The following is a 13,668-nucleotide window of genomic DNA, read 5'->3' on the forward strand; positions in this document are numbered from 1 at the left end:
TTCTTGGAAGATTTCACAGAATCAGAGAATTGTTAGGTTTGGAAGGGGCCTCTGGACATCATCCAGTCCAACCCCAGGCCAAGGCAGGGTCACTTGGAGCAGGTGACACAGGAACGTCCAGGTGGGTTTGGAATGTTGAAAGAGGGAGCCCCCTCACTCTCCCTGGGCAGGTGTCCCAGTGCTCGCCACCCTCAGTGTGAAGAACTTCTTCCTCTTGTTGAGGTGGAATGTCTTGTGGTTTAGTTGCTCCTTGTCCTGTTGCTGGGCACCACGGAGAAGAGCCTGGCACTGTCCTGGCACAGCTGCAGGGCCAAGCTGTGGCTGCTCCATCCCTGGAAGTGTTCAGGGCAGGGTGGGACCTGGATGGGCATCGGATGCTCTCCGAGGGCCCTCCCAACCCAAACCACGCTGTGACCCCACAATGCTGTGAGTCCGTGATTCCCTGATCCTCTGTGCACCCGCCTTTGAGATATTTCTATTTATTTGAGATATTTATATGTATTGATGCGATTCCCCTATCAGTCCTCTCAGAGGTCTCTTCCAACCCAGCTGATTCTATGATTTTGTGATCCTACGACTCTCCGAACAGGCCCAGCTTCCGCAGTCCTGTCCCACCAGGAGCCTCCAGCCCCTTTGTGGCCTCCCCGGCCCCGCTCCAGTAACTCACGTGCATTTTCACACGGCTGGGCTACTAAACACGTATGGAACCCCATTTCCACAGAACACCACGACCCCTATTAATGTGTTTCCCACACAGCCTCGTCCCGGTTCCCGGTGTGTGGGGCTGAGGGCGGTCCGTGCTGTGCCGGGGGCGGTCCCTGCCGGGCCGGGCCGGGCCGTGCGGGCGCTCCCCGCGCTCCCCCCGCGCTCCCGGCGTGCACCGGCGCGGCGCTGCCTGGCCACGTCCCCGGGCCACGTCGCTCGGTGCCCGCTGAGCTTGCGCCATCTTCGCTCCCCGGCTCCGGCTGCGCCGCCGCCTCTGCCGCCGCCGCCGCCATGAACATCTTCCGCCTCACCGGGGACCTGTCCCACCTGGCGGCCATCATCATCCTGCTGCTCAAGATCTGGAAGAGCCGCTCCTGCGCGGGTGCGTGCGGAGGCCGCGGGGCGGGCCGAGCCGGGGCGGCTCCGGGCCGCGGAGCCCCCGCTGGAGGGGAGGGAGCCCCGCCGGGGGCCGGGCGGCATCGCCCGCAGCGCCATCGCCCCGAGGGGCCGCGCCCGGGGGCACCGCAGCGAGCCGGGGGGTAGTGGCGGGTCCCGCCTGCCCCACCGCGCCGGGGGCGGCCGTGGCGGAGCGGGAGAGGCGGGGAGGGGGCACCGACCCCCCTGGGGCGCCCCCGGGCTTGGGGTGGGCTCGGCCCGCGCAGGGGAACAGGGCTGGTGTCCCGCTCTGCTCCGGGACGGGGGCTCTGCCCTCCCTCTGACCTCCCGCCGGCTCGGCCCCTCCGAATCCAGCGGCGGGGAAGCGGGTGGGCAGCCGGGAATGCGGGGGAAGGAGGACTCGCATCCCCGCTCCGGGCGCAGCTGCCATTCCCCTAGAGGTGTTGTGGTTGACATGATTTGTACTTTAATCCCCGGGCACCGCCGCTCCGGCCGTGCCCGGGAGGGTCGCGCCTTCCTTATGTAACCGCGGCGGCGGGCGAATGAATGGGGAGGCCGGTTTGGAGGAAGGGAGGGCGAGGAATGCGACCCCCGCGGGGCGGGCAGCCCCATCCATCCCTCCATCCATCCCTCCATCCACTCCTCCATCCATCCCTCCCTCCATCCCTGCCCGCGCCCGCCGCCTGTGGGGAATGCTCTGGAGCTCGTTCCTCGCCCTCCCAGGCCACTCTGGGCCGCCCGTGCTCGGGTCAGCCCCGGCTCTGAGCGGCTCCCGGACCACTCGCACCCCCCGAAGGGTCCGCGCTCGCCCCTTCCCTGCGCGGCCCCCCCGCGCCCCCTCCCTCCCTTTTTGTGCAGGACTAGGGCTGTGGTTCCTGCGGGTTTTAGGGCTTATGGGGCGTTTGTTTGCCCGTCCGGCTGCAGTAGGAAGCTGTAGGAGGGAGATTCCAGGCGGGATCCGTGTGACGTGGCAGCGGGAGGCGCCGGGTCCCGCCGGGCCAGCCCCGCTCCGTCGCCCCCGGGGGGATCGCGGCCGCTGCCCCCGCTCTGGTCCCCCGTGCCGTGCTGGATCCCTTCTGCTGGACGCTGTGGTGGTTGCAGGGAATTGCAGGCAGCTCCCAGAACCGCAGCATAGGCTGAGTTCTTTCAGAAAGCTGGGAGTTGTTGCCACTCAAAATGGGCATTGCCGTGCTCCGTGGGGTACGTGGATGGACTGCCTACCCTGGAAGTGCCCCCTTTGTTGTGCACCGGGGTTTGGCTGTGAGCTTGACTTTGCCTTCTCTCCTTAGTGAGGGTCATTATTCTTGAAATCGGTTTGCCTTCTGGTGATGTGGGGTATTATTCAAATACCAGGTTCACATTGTTGAGCAGATGTATCTGTAAAGTCTTCAGTTAAAAGCGTGAAGGATTAATTTAAGCTGTCACCTGAAATAACTGAGAATGGGGAAATGAAAGAGATTTACAGTACAGGTAAGAGGAAGTACAGGTTCTGTATGTTTTCATGTCAAGTGATTTGCTAATCACTGAATAGTGCAAAGAAATAAAAGAGTAAATGAATAGCTTTGGTTTTTAAAAGGTATATTAATAGCTTTGGTTTTAAACAGACGTAAAAATGGTTCTTTACAAAAGAGGTCAATCAAATGACTCCACGGTCCACACCAGTGGCAGTGCAGACAATTGTTCCTGAGCTCATGGAGCATAAGAGCACCTTCCTACTGAACGTACCTGGTACCTGGCTCGGGCTGTAGTGCTTTAGGAATCCTGCCTGGACCCGGCAGGAGAGGGCCTTGCCCTCTCCAGCTGTTCTGCAGAGCTTTGTCCTGAGTTTTACTTGAGTAACTCAGTTGAGATCACAGCAACAGAGTTAATGATCTAAAAACTAAATACGTTTTTGCTGTCTGAAGAAGGAAAAGAGACATTCTAGTGCAAGGCTAAAATTCAAAGAGATTGAGCCAAGAGGTTCTTAAGTGACCTTTGAACGTGAGGTTATTTACACAGTATAGTACAGTGTGACCCAGTCCCATCTTGCTGCTTAAAAAGTGATGTGATGTCGCTTTCCTTAGTTGTGACTGAGGATCTCTGTTACTAGGGGTTTATTCATTGGAAGGCAGACTCTCACCAATCACTAGCACAGCTTTCTCCAAGACAGGAGAGTACACAGGCTGGTATTACATAGAGGCCTGCAGCTCTTCCCTTTCCCAAATTAGCCAGTGTCCCTGAACACACACACACACACACACACACACACACACACACACACACACACACGCATGGGCTCTTTCAATAGAAAACGTCTGCTTCATTCATTCTCCTGAGCCAAAAAAAATGGCTCAGGGATTGTTCTTTTGGTGTCTTCCAGTTCTGCCTGAGTCCTCAGGAGTAAATCCAGATCCATGTTACTGCTGAGACTGGTGTTTGAGGCCTAATACTGAGTGAGAACACAAACATCTCAAAGGAACAGGAGCAAAGGATTTTATTTTTGGGGCTCTGTTCTGTTCCTTGTAGTGGTTCATTGTTGTCAGCTGAGGTTTTTACCAGTTAACGTTGAGCAGCCAGGAGCCTCTTATTAGAGGGCTTTCTGCCATTCCTTTACATGGCATGGTTATTAGAGCAGTTTATAAATTAAATAAACTTACACCTTGTGGTTATTGGTGACTGAGGAAACACGAGCAAACCAGCTGCTGCTGGAACTGTGCACTTTTGAAGCAGTAGAAGCTTAGAAAATAAATCAGGGCTTTTACCTGATGGCTGAACTGTCGGGTGTGATCCATGAAGAGCTGGCAAACCACATGGTGCCGACTCAGAGCTCTCCTCTGGTTGCATCTGTGTCTGAGGCCTTTGTTCCAGAGGGAGCTGGGAGGCTGTAAAAGCAGCTGGAAAGGAGGGAGGCAGCCTGTGCACCTCAGCTGCAACCTCTGTCTGTGAAGGCACATCAGTCCTATTTGCTGTGCTAAGGAGCAACTCCTCTGATAGAGGGAAATAGGTGAGGCCAAACTAACCTGCATTATGGAGCAGCCTGTTTTGTTTCAGTGTTTGACAAAGTGAATTTTTTTTTCTAATTCAGTGAATATATTGGAAAGAGAACAAGGGAAAAGCAAATCAAGTCATTGCTTCAGAAATTTATTGCTGGCAGAAAAACAAGTTGTTTGCATGTCTGGTTATTTGAATCTCCAGATTTATAAAAATGTCTGCCACTCAAAGCAACAGCTCAAAAATTATTAGTAAGAGCCACGGAGAATGTAGCAAGTAACTCCACTATTGCTTCATGCCATAATTAGGAAATTAATGAGACTTGAGGAATTCTGTGCTTTCATATATGTTCAGACTGTATTTTCTTACCCATTTCAAGCAAAATTAGATTTTTTGCAGTGCAAATTACTGTCTGAAAATTGATTCACATGTATTGGTCATTTGTCAAGTGTTAAAGGTGACCTGCTGTTGCAAGGCTGTCAAATTATATGCTGAATACTCTAAAAAAGTAGTGTAGATAGTAAATACCTGATAGTTTTGCTGGGTAATGAAGCTGTATCTCAGTTTTATGTGTCTGCTGTGGACCAGCTCATGTGCTGTGTTGAAGACTTTAGAAGTACTTTGCCACAGGCTGCTTCCAGTTTGGGTTTTCTCAAAAACTGATGCTTTAGGCAACTTTGAAATGTCTTCTCTCTCTTTGAAAGAAAATATTCCCTTTTTCAATTGAAAAGTTTGTCTTCAGAATTAGATTGGGTTTTTTGATTGAAAATACAGGATTCTTACTATTTTATTAGCAGAATCAAAGCTGGTGTGTTTCTGTGGCTGATACGGACTTAATAGAGAACAAATCTACTTTTTTTTATAATTTCAGAAAGTCTTTGAAGTTTCCATGGCAAAGATTGGACTGGCTTTGCTTTGAAAAACTTTAGTTTGTAGATTTTCTGGCTGTGATGTGCAGTTCCTACCCATGTCCACCCTCCACAGCCGGGCTGGCCTGAAGCCTCTGCCCTGCCTGTTGCTCCTGACCTGACTCACCACAGCAAAATGAAGTTGATAAGAAAGTCCTACAATGTCAGCTCTGCTCTCCTGCCTGGCAGTGAAAATCAGCTGAGCTTTTAAATTAAAGTTTCATGCTATGGCTTTTAGCCAAGCTAGAGCACAGAAGTTAAAGGAATTTTTCCACATATGAGGATGGAACAAAAAGCAGAGGTTTGGCTCTTCCAAATTTGTGTGCAAAGCTTGAGAAGGAATAAAAATGGTTTTATTTAGCTCTAAAATGAGCAGTGTTTGTGCAAGTAATAGAAAGGGGAGAAGGAAGTGCACTGAATTCATACAACAGAGTGTTTACCTGCTCCCTCCCCCTCTTTTTGCCCATGGTACAGATCTTACTTTCTCCCAGTTTCCTGTCTCTCCATAGGCCTTTGGTTTACACTTTGAACCTTGCCTAGTCTAGTCTAGCCTACTTCACTTGAAAATTAGTTTAATCTTGGGTTTAGGATGGGTTTCGGGAACATAGGACTACTCTAAAGATTCCAAAATCAATGAATGTATTAAAAGCCTTAATAAAAATTACAGCTTCAGGGTTGAGGAGGTGAGGCTGGCAATGGCTTAGAGGAATTTGTCAAGTATATTATAGGTGTGACAATAGCTCCAGATTCAAATTTTTGCTGTTATTGATGATTTACATCTCTTAGATGTGCTTTTTTTCCTGCTGTTCACAGTTACTAAAAGCAAACAGTGTGCTAAATAATGCAGTGTAATGATATGCTGTGGTGTGATGCTGCTCTGTGATCTGTGCAGGTGGATTTCTCTCTGCTGGGGGCTCTGACCTTCAGAAGCTGAGAGGTTTATTGGCGAGGTGATGCCAGGGATGCAACCTCAGCTGTCTGTGCAATACAGCTTAGGTCAAGAAATGTCACCCTTTTTTTCCTGGATTTGGGTTTTGGGAGCAGTTGTTTTGGTTTTTAATACTTGCAAGTTGTTTTTACAGCTTTCCAGCCTGTATAGCTGTAGGTTTTGAGGCATTTGCTGTTCCTGCACTGCAGTTGGGTCCTGCTGTAGGTGGTACATCAGGCTCCCCTCAGAGACATTTTACATATGAAAGTTGCCAACGACCCCCTTTTCAGTTGTTACTGTTTCAGTTTTCCTGTACTTTATACATAAATATAAAATTCCTTCATCAGAGGCAGCTTATTGCCTGTTCCCTAAGCTGGAGTGAAAAAGGAGTTCAATAACCATCACAGATAGCCTTCTGCTAATTGCTTTATGGCACTGTTATTAAAAGCCTTTCTAGAAATATCTCTGTATTAAGGGACAAGGATTTTGAGCCTTGCATCATAACCCTCTCCTACAGAGTATTTTTCCCTCTTGTTTTGTGAACAAGATTTGCATGCTTAGCTGAACAGATTCAATTATTTTCACCCTGGATGACTGAAAACAAGAATAATTGGAATAACAAGATAGAGGCACAGGGTGGGTTGTTTTGTTCCCCTGCTGTGACACAGCATCACATTAGTGTTATGGAGAGATGCTTCACCCCAGTTTTTAGAAGCTTTTAGTGACTGATTGTGCAGAGCTTTTATGCTTCTAACTCTGCTCTAGTGCCTGAAGTTAAGTACCAACATTTTGACACTGGGGCTTTGGCCTAGAATCAAAAGTTGCTTTGAAGATGCAGTGTAGATGTCTGGCATTTTAGCTCACTTCTCTCTCTTCTTAAAGTTTTGTTATAGTACCTAGTAACATCTGGGTTTGACTGTTTGTTATTTTTCCCACCATGTGGTCAATTAAGTTTCTGAATTGAATAGCCTGTTTTCACACTGCTGAGCTAATGGGCTTATAATTATGCTTGTACACCTTTGAAGCTTGGATTTTGTCCTAATTTTGTAATCAGCTTGCTTAGAAATAAAGGATATATCCTTTCTCATCTTTGGCATCAAGTGTTTTAAAGCACATCATCACTTTTTGAATAATCAATTATTTCCTTTATCACTTTAGGTATTTCTGGGAAAAGCCAGCTTCTGTTTGCACTGGTCTTCACTACCCGTTACCTGGACCTCTTCACTTCATTCATTTCATTGTATAACACATCTATGAAGGTAGAGTATAATCCTGCAGAGTTAGAAAAGCCAGCACTGCTGCATGCAGAGTGCATAATTTCATTAATGAAAGCCTCTTTAAATGGCCCACTGCAGTTGTTACAGAGTAAGTCAAGATGGGCTTTGGATAAAGAGTGGAAGATGGACTTAAAACCCTGGGGGTTTTACACACTCTACAGGCAACTTTTAAAGACTGTGACATTTAGAACAAATGTCATTTTGGTTATTGAAAATAAAAGCTTTTGGGAAAAACCGATTCAAATAAATTGTATTTCTCAATTGAGACATTAGAGCACGAGTAAATCTCTTTTTATCCACTACAAGGTAAATTAGTATTCAGAATGCCCTGCCAGAATTGCAGCCACTGTCTGATCAGGGCCTGATCAAAAGCTGACAGGAGCACTCTTAGGAATGTCACTTCCATGAGATTATACCCCATTCACTTGCCCACTGAATGTTGTTGAGCCTAAATTTGGGGCTGTTATTTCTGCCTGCAATTTCTGGTACTGAGTACAAAAAAATAAAGCATTAATCTGGGAGAGTGCAGTGTATTTGTGGTACCAGAGCAGGCACTTTCTAAATCCATTTGTGGATTTTCTTGATGCTTTTCAGCTTTAATTCAGAGGATGGTATAACTTTGCCAAGAGGAAAGACTGGGTAATAATGCAAAACATACTGAAGAATTAGGGGAATAATACTGCAAAATAAAATTTTACATATTAAACTCAACGTGTCTTCTGAAAGTCAAATGTGTGTGCTTTAAGTTTTAATATTGACAGTCTAGATGAAGAACTGTGGGTTAAATATTTTTGAAACAGTTCCATATGGGACTGTTGATAGGTACTGTTGAAGCACTAAAAGAGCAGCTTGGGGGGTTCTTGCAATTTATTTATTGGTTGTGATTCAGGGTCCTGACCGTGTTTTTGTTCTGCAGCCTTTCTAACCAGAAATGGAATGAATGTGGGAAATGACAACTTGTGATACTCAACTCTACACTAAACTGACTCTTTCCAGTAATTAAAGAATGGTCCTCTGTTCAAATCCAATATTAACTTACAAAATTGAAGCCTCTGTTACAATTTCTAAGGTTGCTGCTTAGAAAGACTGTTGTACATAATGGTCTTTTCTGCCCATTACTGTGGTGTCAGGATGAATCTTGAGTGTCCCAACTTGACTTCTTGTTCTGTCTCCATTTATTTAGGAGTCTATAACATTATATAGTTGTTGAGATTAGGAACTGCTACAGATCACCTTACCAGGGCATAATGTGATGAACTTGCTAATAACAAGAATATGCTGTAATTTGCAGCACAACAAGTTGTTAATTTCTGTAGACTTAGGATTTTCTTCAGTGTTTTACACAAATTGGCCCTGTTTGCCTTTCTTAATGACCTGCAGACTATTTTTTTTATTTGTAGCATTCTCTGTCTTAGAGTTTCTTTTTCATGGTACCTGTAGCTGAGTATTGGGTGCATTTCTGCCAGTGCACTTTGCAGTAATTTTTTCTAACATTCTTTTATTTTGGTATCTTTAAAAGTGAAGCCTTTTTGAGTGTCCCAAAATATGCTGTAATTCTCATGAAAACATTTGTGATACAAGGAGTTTGGATTCATTCACCCTTTCTTAATGTCTTCTAGGACCATATCAATGGCCATTAGTTCACACCCAGAGTAGGAGTTCCCTGCATCTGCCCTGTGTGCTCCTTAATACAGGATTGGTATCATTTTGGTTTTGTGAGCAGAGCTTTTAGTGACTAATACCATCTGCAAACAGTGGGCTTCTTAATCAGTTTCTTTGTAGTTGTAAACAATCCATATTTAATGTGATAAATGGTTCAGAATATGTAATCTTTGTCATGAATCTGAGGCAGAAACTAAATGGTTTGTCTAGTCTGCTGTGCTGTGTTGACTCCAGGACAGGAGCTCTGTCCTGATGATGGCAGATTGACCTTTAGAAAGTCATGGATTCTGTCTGGTTCTGTTTCCTCATCTGTAAAATGAAGCTTTTTGCTTTTTCCATGGGGAATAGCTATGAAGTTTACTGTACCATAACCATCCAAAATGGTAACATTAGACATCAGCTCAAACTGAATTCTGCTTTGGTGCTTCTCTGTTTGTTTTTGTGGCTTGTTGGTTGGTGGAGAACAGTGTCCACTTGCCACTCTTCAGATTTTAGAGACGTTTAAAGGTCTGAGGCAAATCAGCTAATAGTCATATATAAATGGCTGGGTCTGAATGGGGCTTATTGAATAGGTTTTTAATTGCCACAGGAGCCACACCATGCTGGGCTTTTTGAATGTAGAGAGGCCCTTCCATCATTACTGCATGGATGCACCTGCACATTTTTATCATAAATGTTTGGGGCCAGTGCTTCCCTTGCAGTTGCAGAAGGGGTGTTCCTTCTCCAGTCACTTCCTTAGTTCTGTCTACTTGTGGAAGGGTCTTCCATGCACCCTTGGACAGTCATTTCAGCCAGAGGCAGGTGATGCCTTTAAAGCAACAATGAGCAAAAAGAGTCCTTGCAAAAACACGTAAACAAACAGCGCAGCCAACCAAAAAAACACCACACTTACTCCTCTTAGTGCAGGGGAATATCATTGTTCAGGGAGTTTGATCTATTCCTGCAACCCCTATGGATTGTTTTGGGTTTTGTTTTCTTTCCTTTCCTCGCTCTCCAGCTCATCTACATCGCCTGCTCGTACGCCACCGTGTACCTGATCTACATGAAGTTCAAGGCCACCTATGATGGAAACCATGACACCTTCCGAGTGGAGTTCCTGATCGTGCCTGTTGGGGGGCTCTCCTTCCTTGTCAATCATGACTTCTCTCCTCTGGAGGTGAGTTGATTGTGAGTGGGTTATTACTTTTTTTTTTCTTAAAATATTTATAAAATGAGGGTTTTTAGGGTGACCAAGGAATGGTGTTTAGTAGGTTCGGGCTAATCCTTAACACTTCTGTGGGGTGTAGATTTCTGTGCAAATTTAAGGCACCTCAGGAGACCAGTGTTTTTATCAGCATTGGCTGCTTTATTAAGCAGAAGACTGTTTTTCCTAGTGATGGTTATATTAAATTCAAAAGTATCCTTCCTTTTGTTCTGTCTGTAAAAGAAATTCTCCTATGAAGAATGCAGTTTGTGAATAGTTGGTGCCACCTGGTGAAAACAAAAGGAATTATAGTACTTCTTAAATTCTGTAGAATTGCAAATGGTCTAGAGTGTTAGAAAGAATGGCATTGGGTTTGGAATGCAGCTGTGTGTTTTCCTGGGAGAAAAATGATGTTAAAAGTATAACTGGAGTTCAAATAGGTAATTTTCCCCATGTAATAGAGAATAACTTTAGATGCTTATTTTAAGTGGACTGAGCTGCATTTTTGTATTTATTACAGTTAAATGATTTTATTAGAGTAAGGGAATTTTAATTGCAATACTTTGAGGCATTATTTTAAATTTTGTTTGCTCTTAACTTATTCTTTAAACCAGTAGATAAAAAATGGAAGAACATGGGCGGAAAAGGACTTTATCTTCCCTGCAGCCTTTCACAGCACTGGCTGTGTAAGGTTATTTCATGGTGCTGTGACTCCTGAACTGGGTGTGCATGAGTAATGTGTGCCAGCTCACTACAGAGCTGGTTTGGAGACCGTGTTCTCTGCCAGGAGAATTCCCTCCTACCATCCTCTGGTTGGTTATGAAGCTGTCACTTAGTTTTTCCTGGACCAAAAAAGTTTGCCAAAATGTGTGAATAGGCATTCATTCATAACATTGCTAGAAACCAAAAAGTCGAGCCAAGTCAAATGTTTTCTGTCCTTGTGTTATCAGTAAGACACAGACACTTGACTACACCTCTGGGGTTTTTGCCTTTCAGATACTGTGGACCTTCTCCATCTATCTTGAATCCGTTGCTATTCTCCCTCAACTTTTTATGATCAGCAAAACTGGGGAAGCAGAGACCATCACTACTCACTATCTTTTCTTCTTGGGTCTGTACCGTGCCTTGTACTTAGTCAACTGGATTTGGCGCTACTATTTTGAGGGATTTTTTGACCTCATAGCTGTTGTTGCTGGTGTGGTCCAGACCGTTCTGTACTGTGACTTCTTCTATTTGTATGTTACAAAAGGTAAGTAGTGCAGTAACCTCCAGCTTCACATTGTGGAATGTAGCAATTAAACACATTCATAGGGCTCTGCTGTAACAGCATTACAAGGCTGTTAATCCTGTGGGGAAATTATTGCTGAAATCTTCTTAATTTATCAAGTGCGCTTTCTCCTACTGTGAGGTATTTCTCAGGATAGGTTTTGTGTATAGGTAGAATATAAATATATAAATGGTCTGGTGAACTTAGGGAAAAATTTAAAACAAGTAGGGTGAATACTCGCTGCTGCTGCCTTCCATCAACAAGGATGATCCTCCTGCTTCTCCTGACCACATGCACTGTTATGTGCAGCTCTCATGCTTACAGACACCTTTCTCAGTGGTTTAAATACCTCAAGAGTCCAAAGGGTTTGGGATGTTTCTGTTTATGCTGAGTGTAGAAGCAGTCACTTCTGCTTTAGTGATTCTGCCCTTACTCACTTTCCAACTTCTGTCATGTAACTGCCAAGTTGTGTGGGGCTGTGTTACTTTAGTCATAACTCTTAAAAGAGAATGTTGTCATGGGCTAGTGATGAAAAGTGGGAATTCCAGCATGCCACAGGAGGGCAAGATTAGAATTGTTAACTCCAGTTTTACCAGTATATATTGAAAAGAGAGCCAGCTTGGGAGGAGTGTCTGCAGTGTACCCATTTCACAACAAACAGGCTCTCTGTGATAGGTTTTGGTCCCTCTGACTTTCTAGCAGCATGTGCTTCTCCTGCATCCCAGCTTTGTGTTGCTAACTGTTTCCTTTCCTGCTTTTCCTTGCAGTACTCAAGGGAAAGAAGCTCAGTTTGCCAGCGTAAGTGCCAAAACATCACCAGCATCTGTCCTTTGGGATGCTTGGACAGAACAATCCTTATCACAAGCGAAGGCGAAGATGCTTGAGACAGAAAGTCAGAAACAGCTCTCTATAGTGCAGGTAGTCATCAGCGGCTCTGTAAGAACGGAGGAAAAACAACCAGCAGATTTCTGTTTGATGCATCTTGCCTTTATCTTTTTTATTACTATGTATAAAGATTTTTTACATAAAGAAACTTATACTGTATTAATAAATTCAGTGTATGGTTTCAATTGGAATAGTTCCAAAAGTGAGATTTTTGTGAGATTGTTTATGACCAGGAACAAGTGCAAACTTTTTTTTTTTAATTTTCAAGATTTTCTTTGAAATGACTGATTTTTTTCCTTTTATTTTTGTTTTTTTTCAGTGCACAGATATGTGCATCCTTGATGGATGGTAGTCATCTGTTCTTTCCCTTTGATTCAATTTTCATTCCACTATATTTATTTTTTTTCCAAAAGGCAAATATATGTCAACTCTGAATCTGAAACCACCGATGTTTGATGTGATGTGCTGGTGCCCAGTCTTTGTGCCATCTGCTGACATGGAGTTCCTTATTCAAAATGTATGTTGGTGCCAGAAGGGGAACAGTCACGTTTTGTAGTTGTAGCTCTTCTAGAACAGATTGATGGCAAGAGGGCAGTGAAGAAATCACTTGAGGCCACAGGGATGGGCCCTGTCCTGTTCTGCCATGTTTGGGAAGGTAATCCCAATAATGAAAGCACTTGGCAGTGCAGGTTGTGAAGGGTCAGAGATGCACTTGTGTTGTGTGGTGGCACATGTTTGTCACTGTATTGTTTGTTCAGGAAAGGGAGGTTAAATATCTTGGATGTACAGCCCTGCTCCACCATTACAGCTATAGAAATGGGAGACTTGTAAGTTGATTGCAGTAATCTGTAGGTGATCATTTTAAACAATATCTACATTTTCTTTTTAATGAATGCTTTATAAGCAACTTCCATGTTCAGCTTCAAGTGGTTTTCGATGTCACTTTTGGACAATTAATATTTTTTTTATAAACTTTTCAAAATCAGCAGCACCAGTTACCATTCTTCATCCTTTAAATGATTCCCTTTTTTTACTGAGCTGTTGCATGATTTATCCTGTGTTACCATCCTCAATAAACACTTTATGAAATGGTGAAAAACATTTGGGTTTTTTTTTCATTCCTGAATATGGAAGTTTTCTGTTAACCTGGATGGGATGAAAAGCGGTGGTGAGGACGAGTTGCTTGCAGCCATTGCTTCCTGTGCTGAAATCCAAGATTTTTCTGGCTGTGAGGGGTATTGTCGCTGGTGGAAGAGACGTTGACTCCAGCCTGGTGTAGAGGAGGGTTCAGTGCTTGTGTTTTATCTTCAAGGGTTTGTGTTCGAGTTAATGATGGCAAATTGCCTCCCTCCGCAGCAATGGTTCTCACTCCGAGCCCCAGGTGAGAGGTGTTTATTTGCGGTGTGGGTGCTGAGGTGCCGCTGTGGCAACACCAGGCCTGGTGAACATCAGGGTTTGGTGCCTGTTTTATCTTCAAGAAGGTGTTT

The 13,668-nt window shown here is 44.9% G+C and overlaps 1 protein-coding gene across 1 annotated transcript; it reads left to right on the forward strand.

The window, feature by feature from the left end:
* Positions 1 to 867: 867 nt before the first annotated feature.
* KDELR2 (KDEL endoplasmic reticulum protein retention receptor 2) lies at positions 868 to 12,348 on the forward strand. The gene is made up of 5 exons (XM_071571149.1): positions 868 to 1,087; positions 7,066 to 7,166; positions 9,844 to 10,002; positions 11,026 to 11,278; positions 12,064 to 12,348. Exons 1-5 carry the CDS (start codon positions 997 to 999, stop codon positions 12,096 to 12,098), a joined length of 639 nt encoding a protein of 212 aa, XP_071427250.1. The 5' UTR covers positions 868 to 996; the 3' UTR covers positions 12,099 to 12,348.
* Positions 12,349 to 13,668: the final 1,320 nt, after the last annotated feature.

Source organism: Pithys albifrons, chromosome 16 (genome assembly GCF_047495875.1).
Source record: "Pithys albifrons albifrons isolate INPA30051 chromosome 16, PitAlb_v1, whole genome shotgun sequence".
In the NCBI taxonomy this organism is placed as follows: domain Eukaryota; kingdom Metazoa; phylum Chordata; class Aves; order Passeriformes; family Thamnophilidae; genus Pithys; species Pithys albifrons.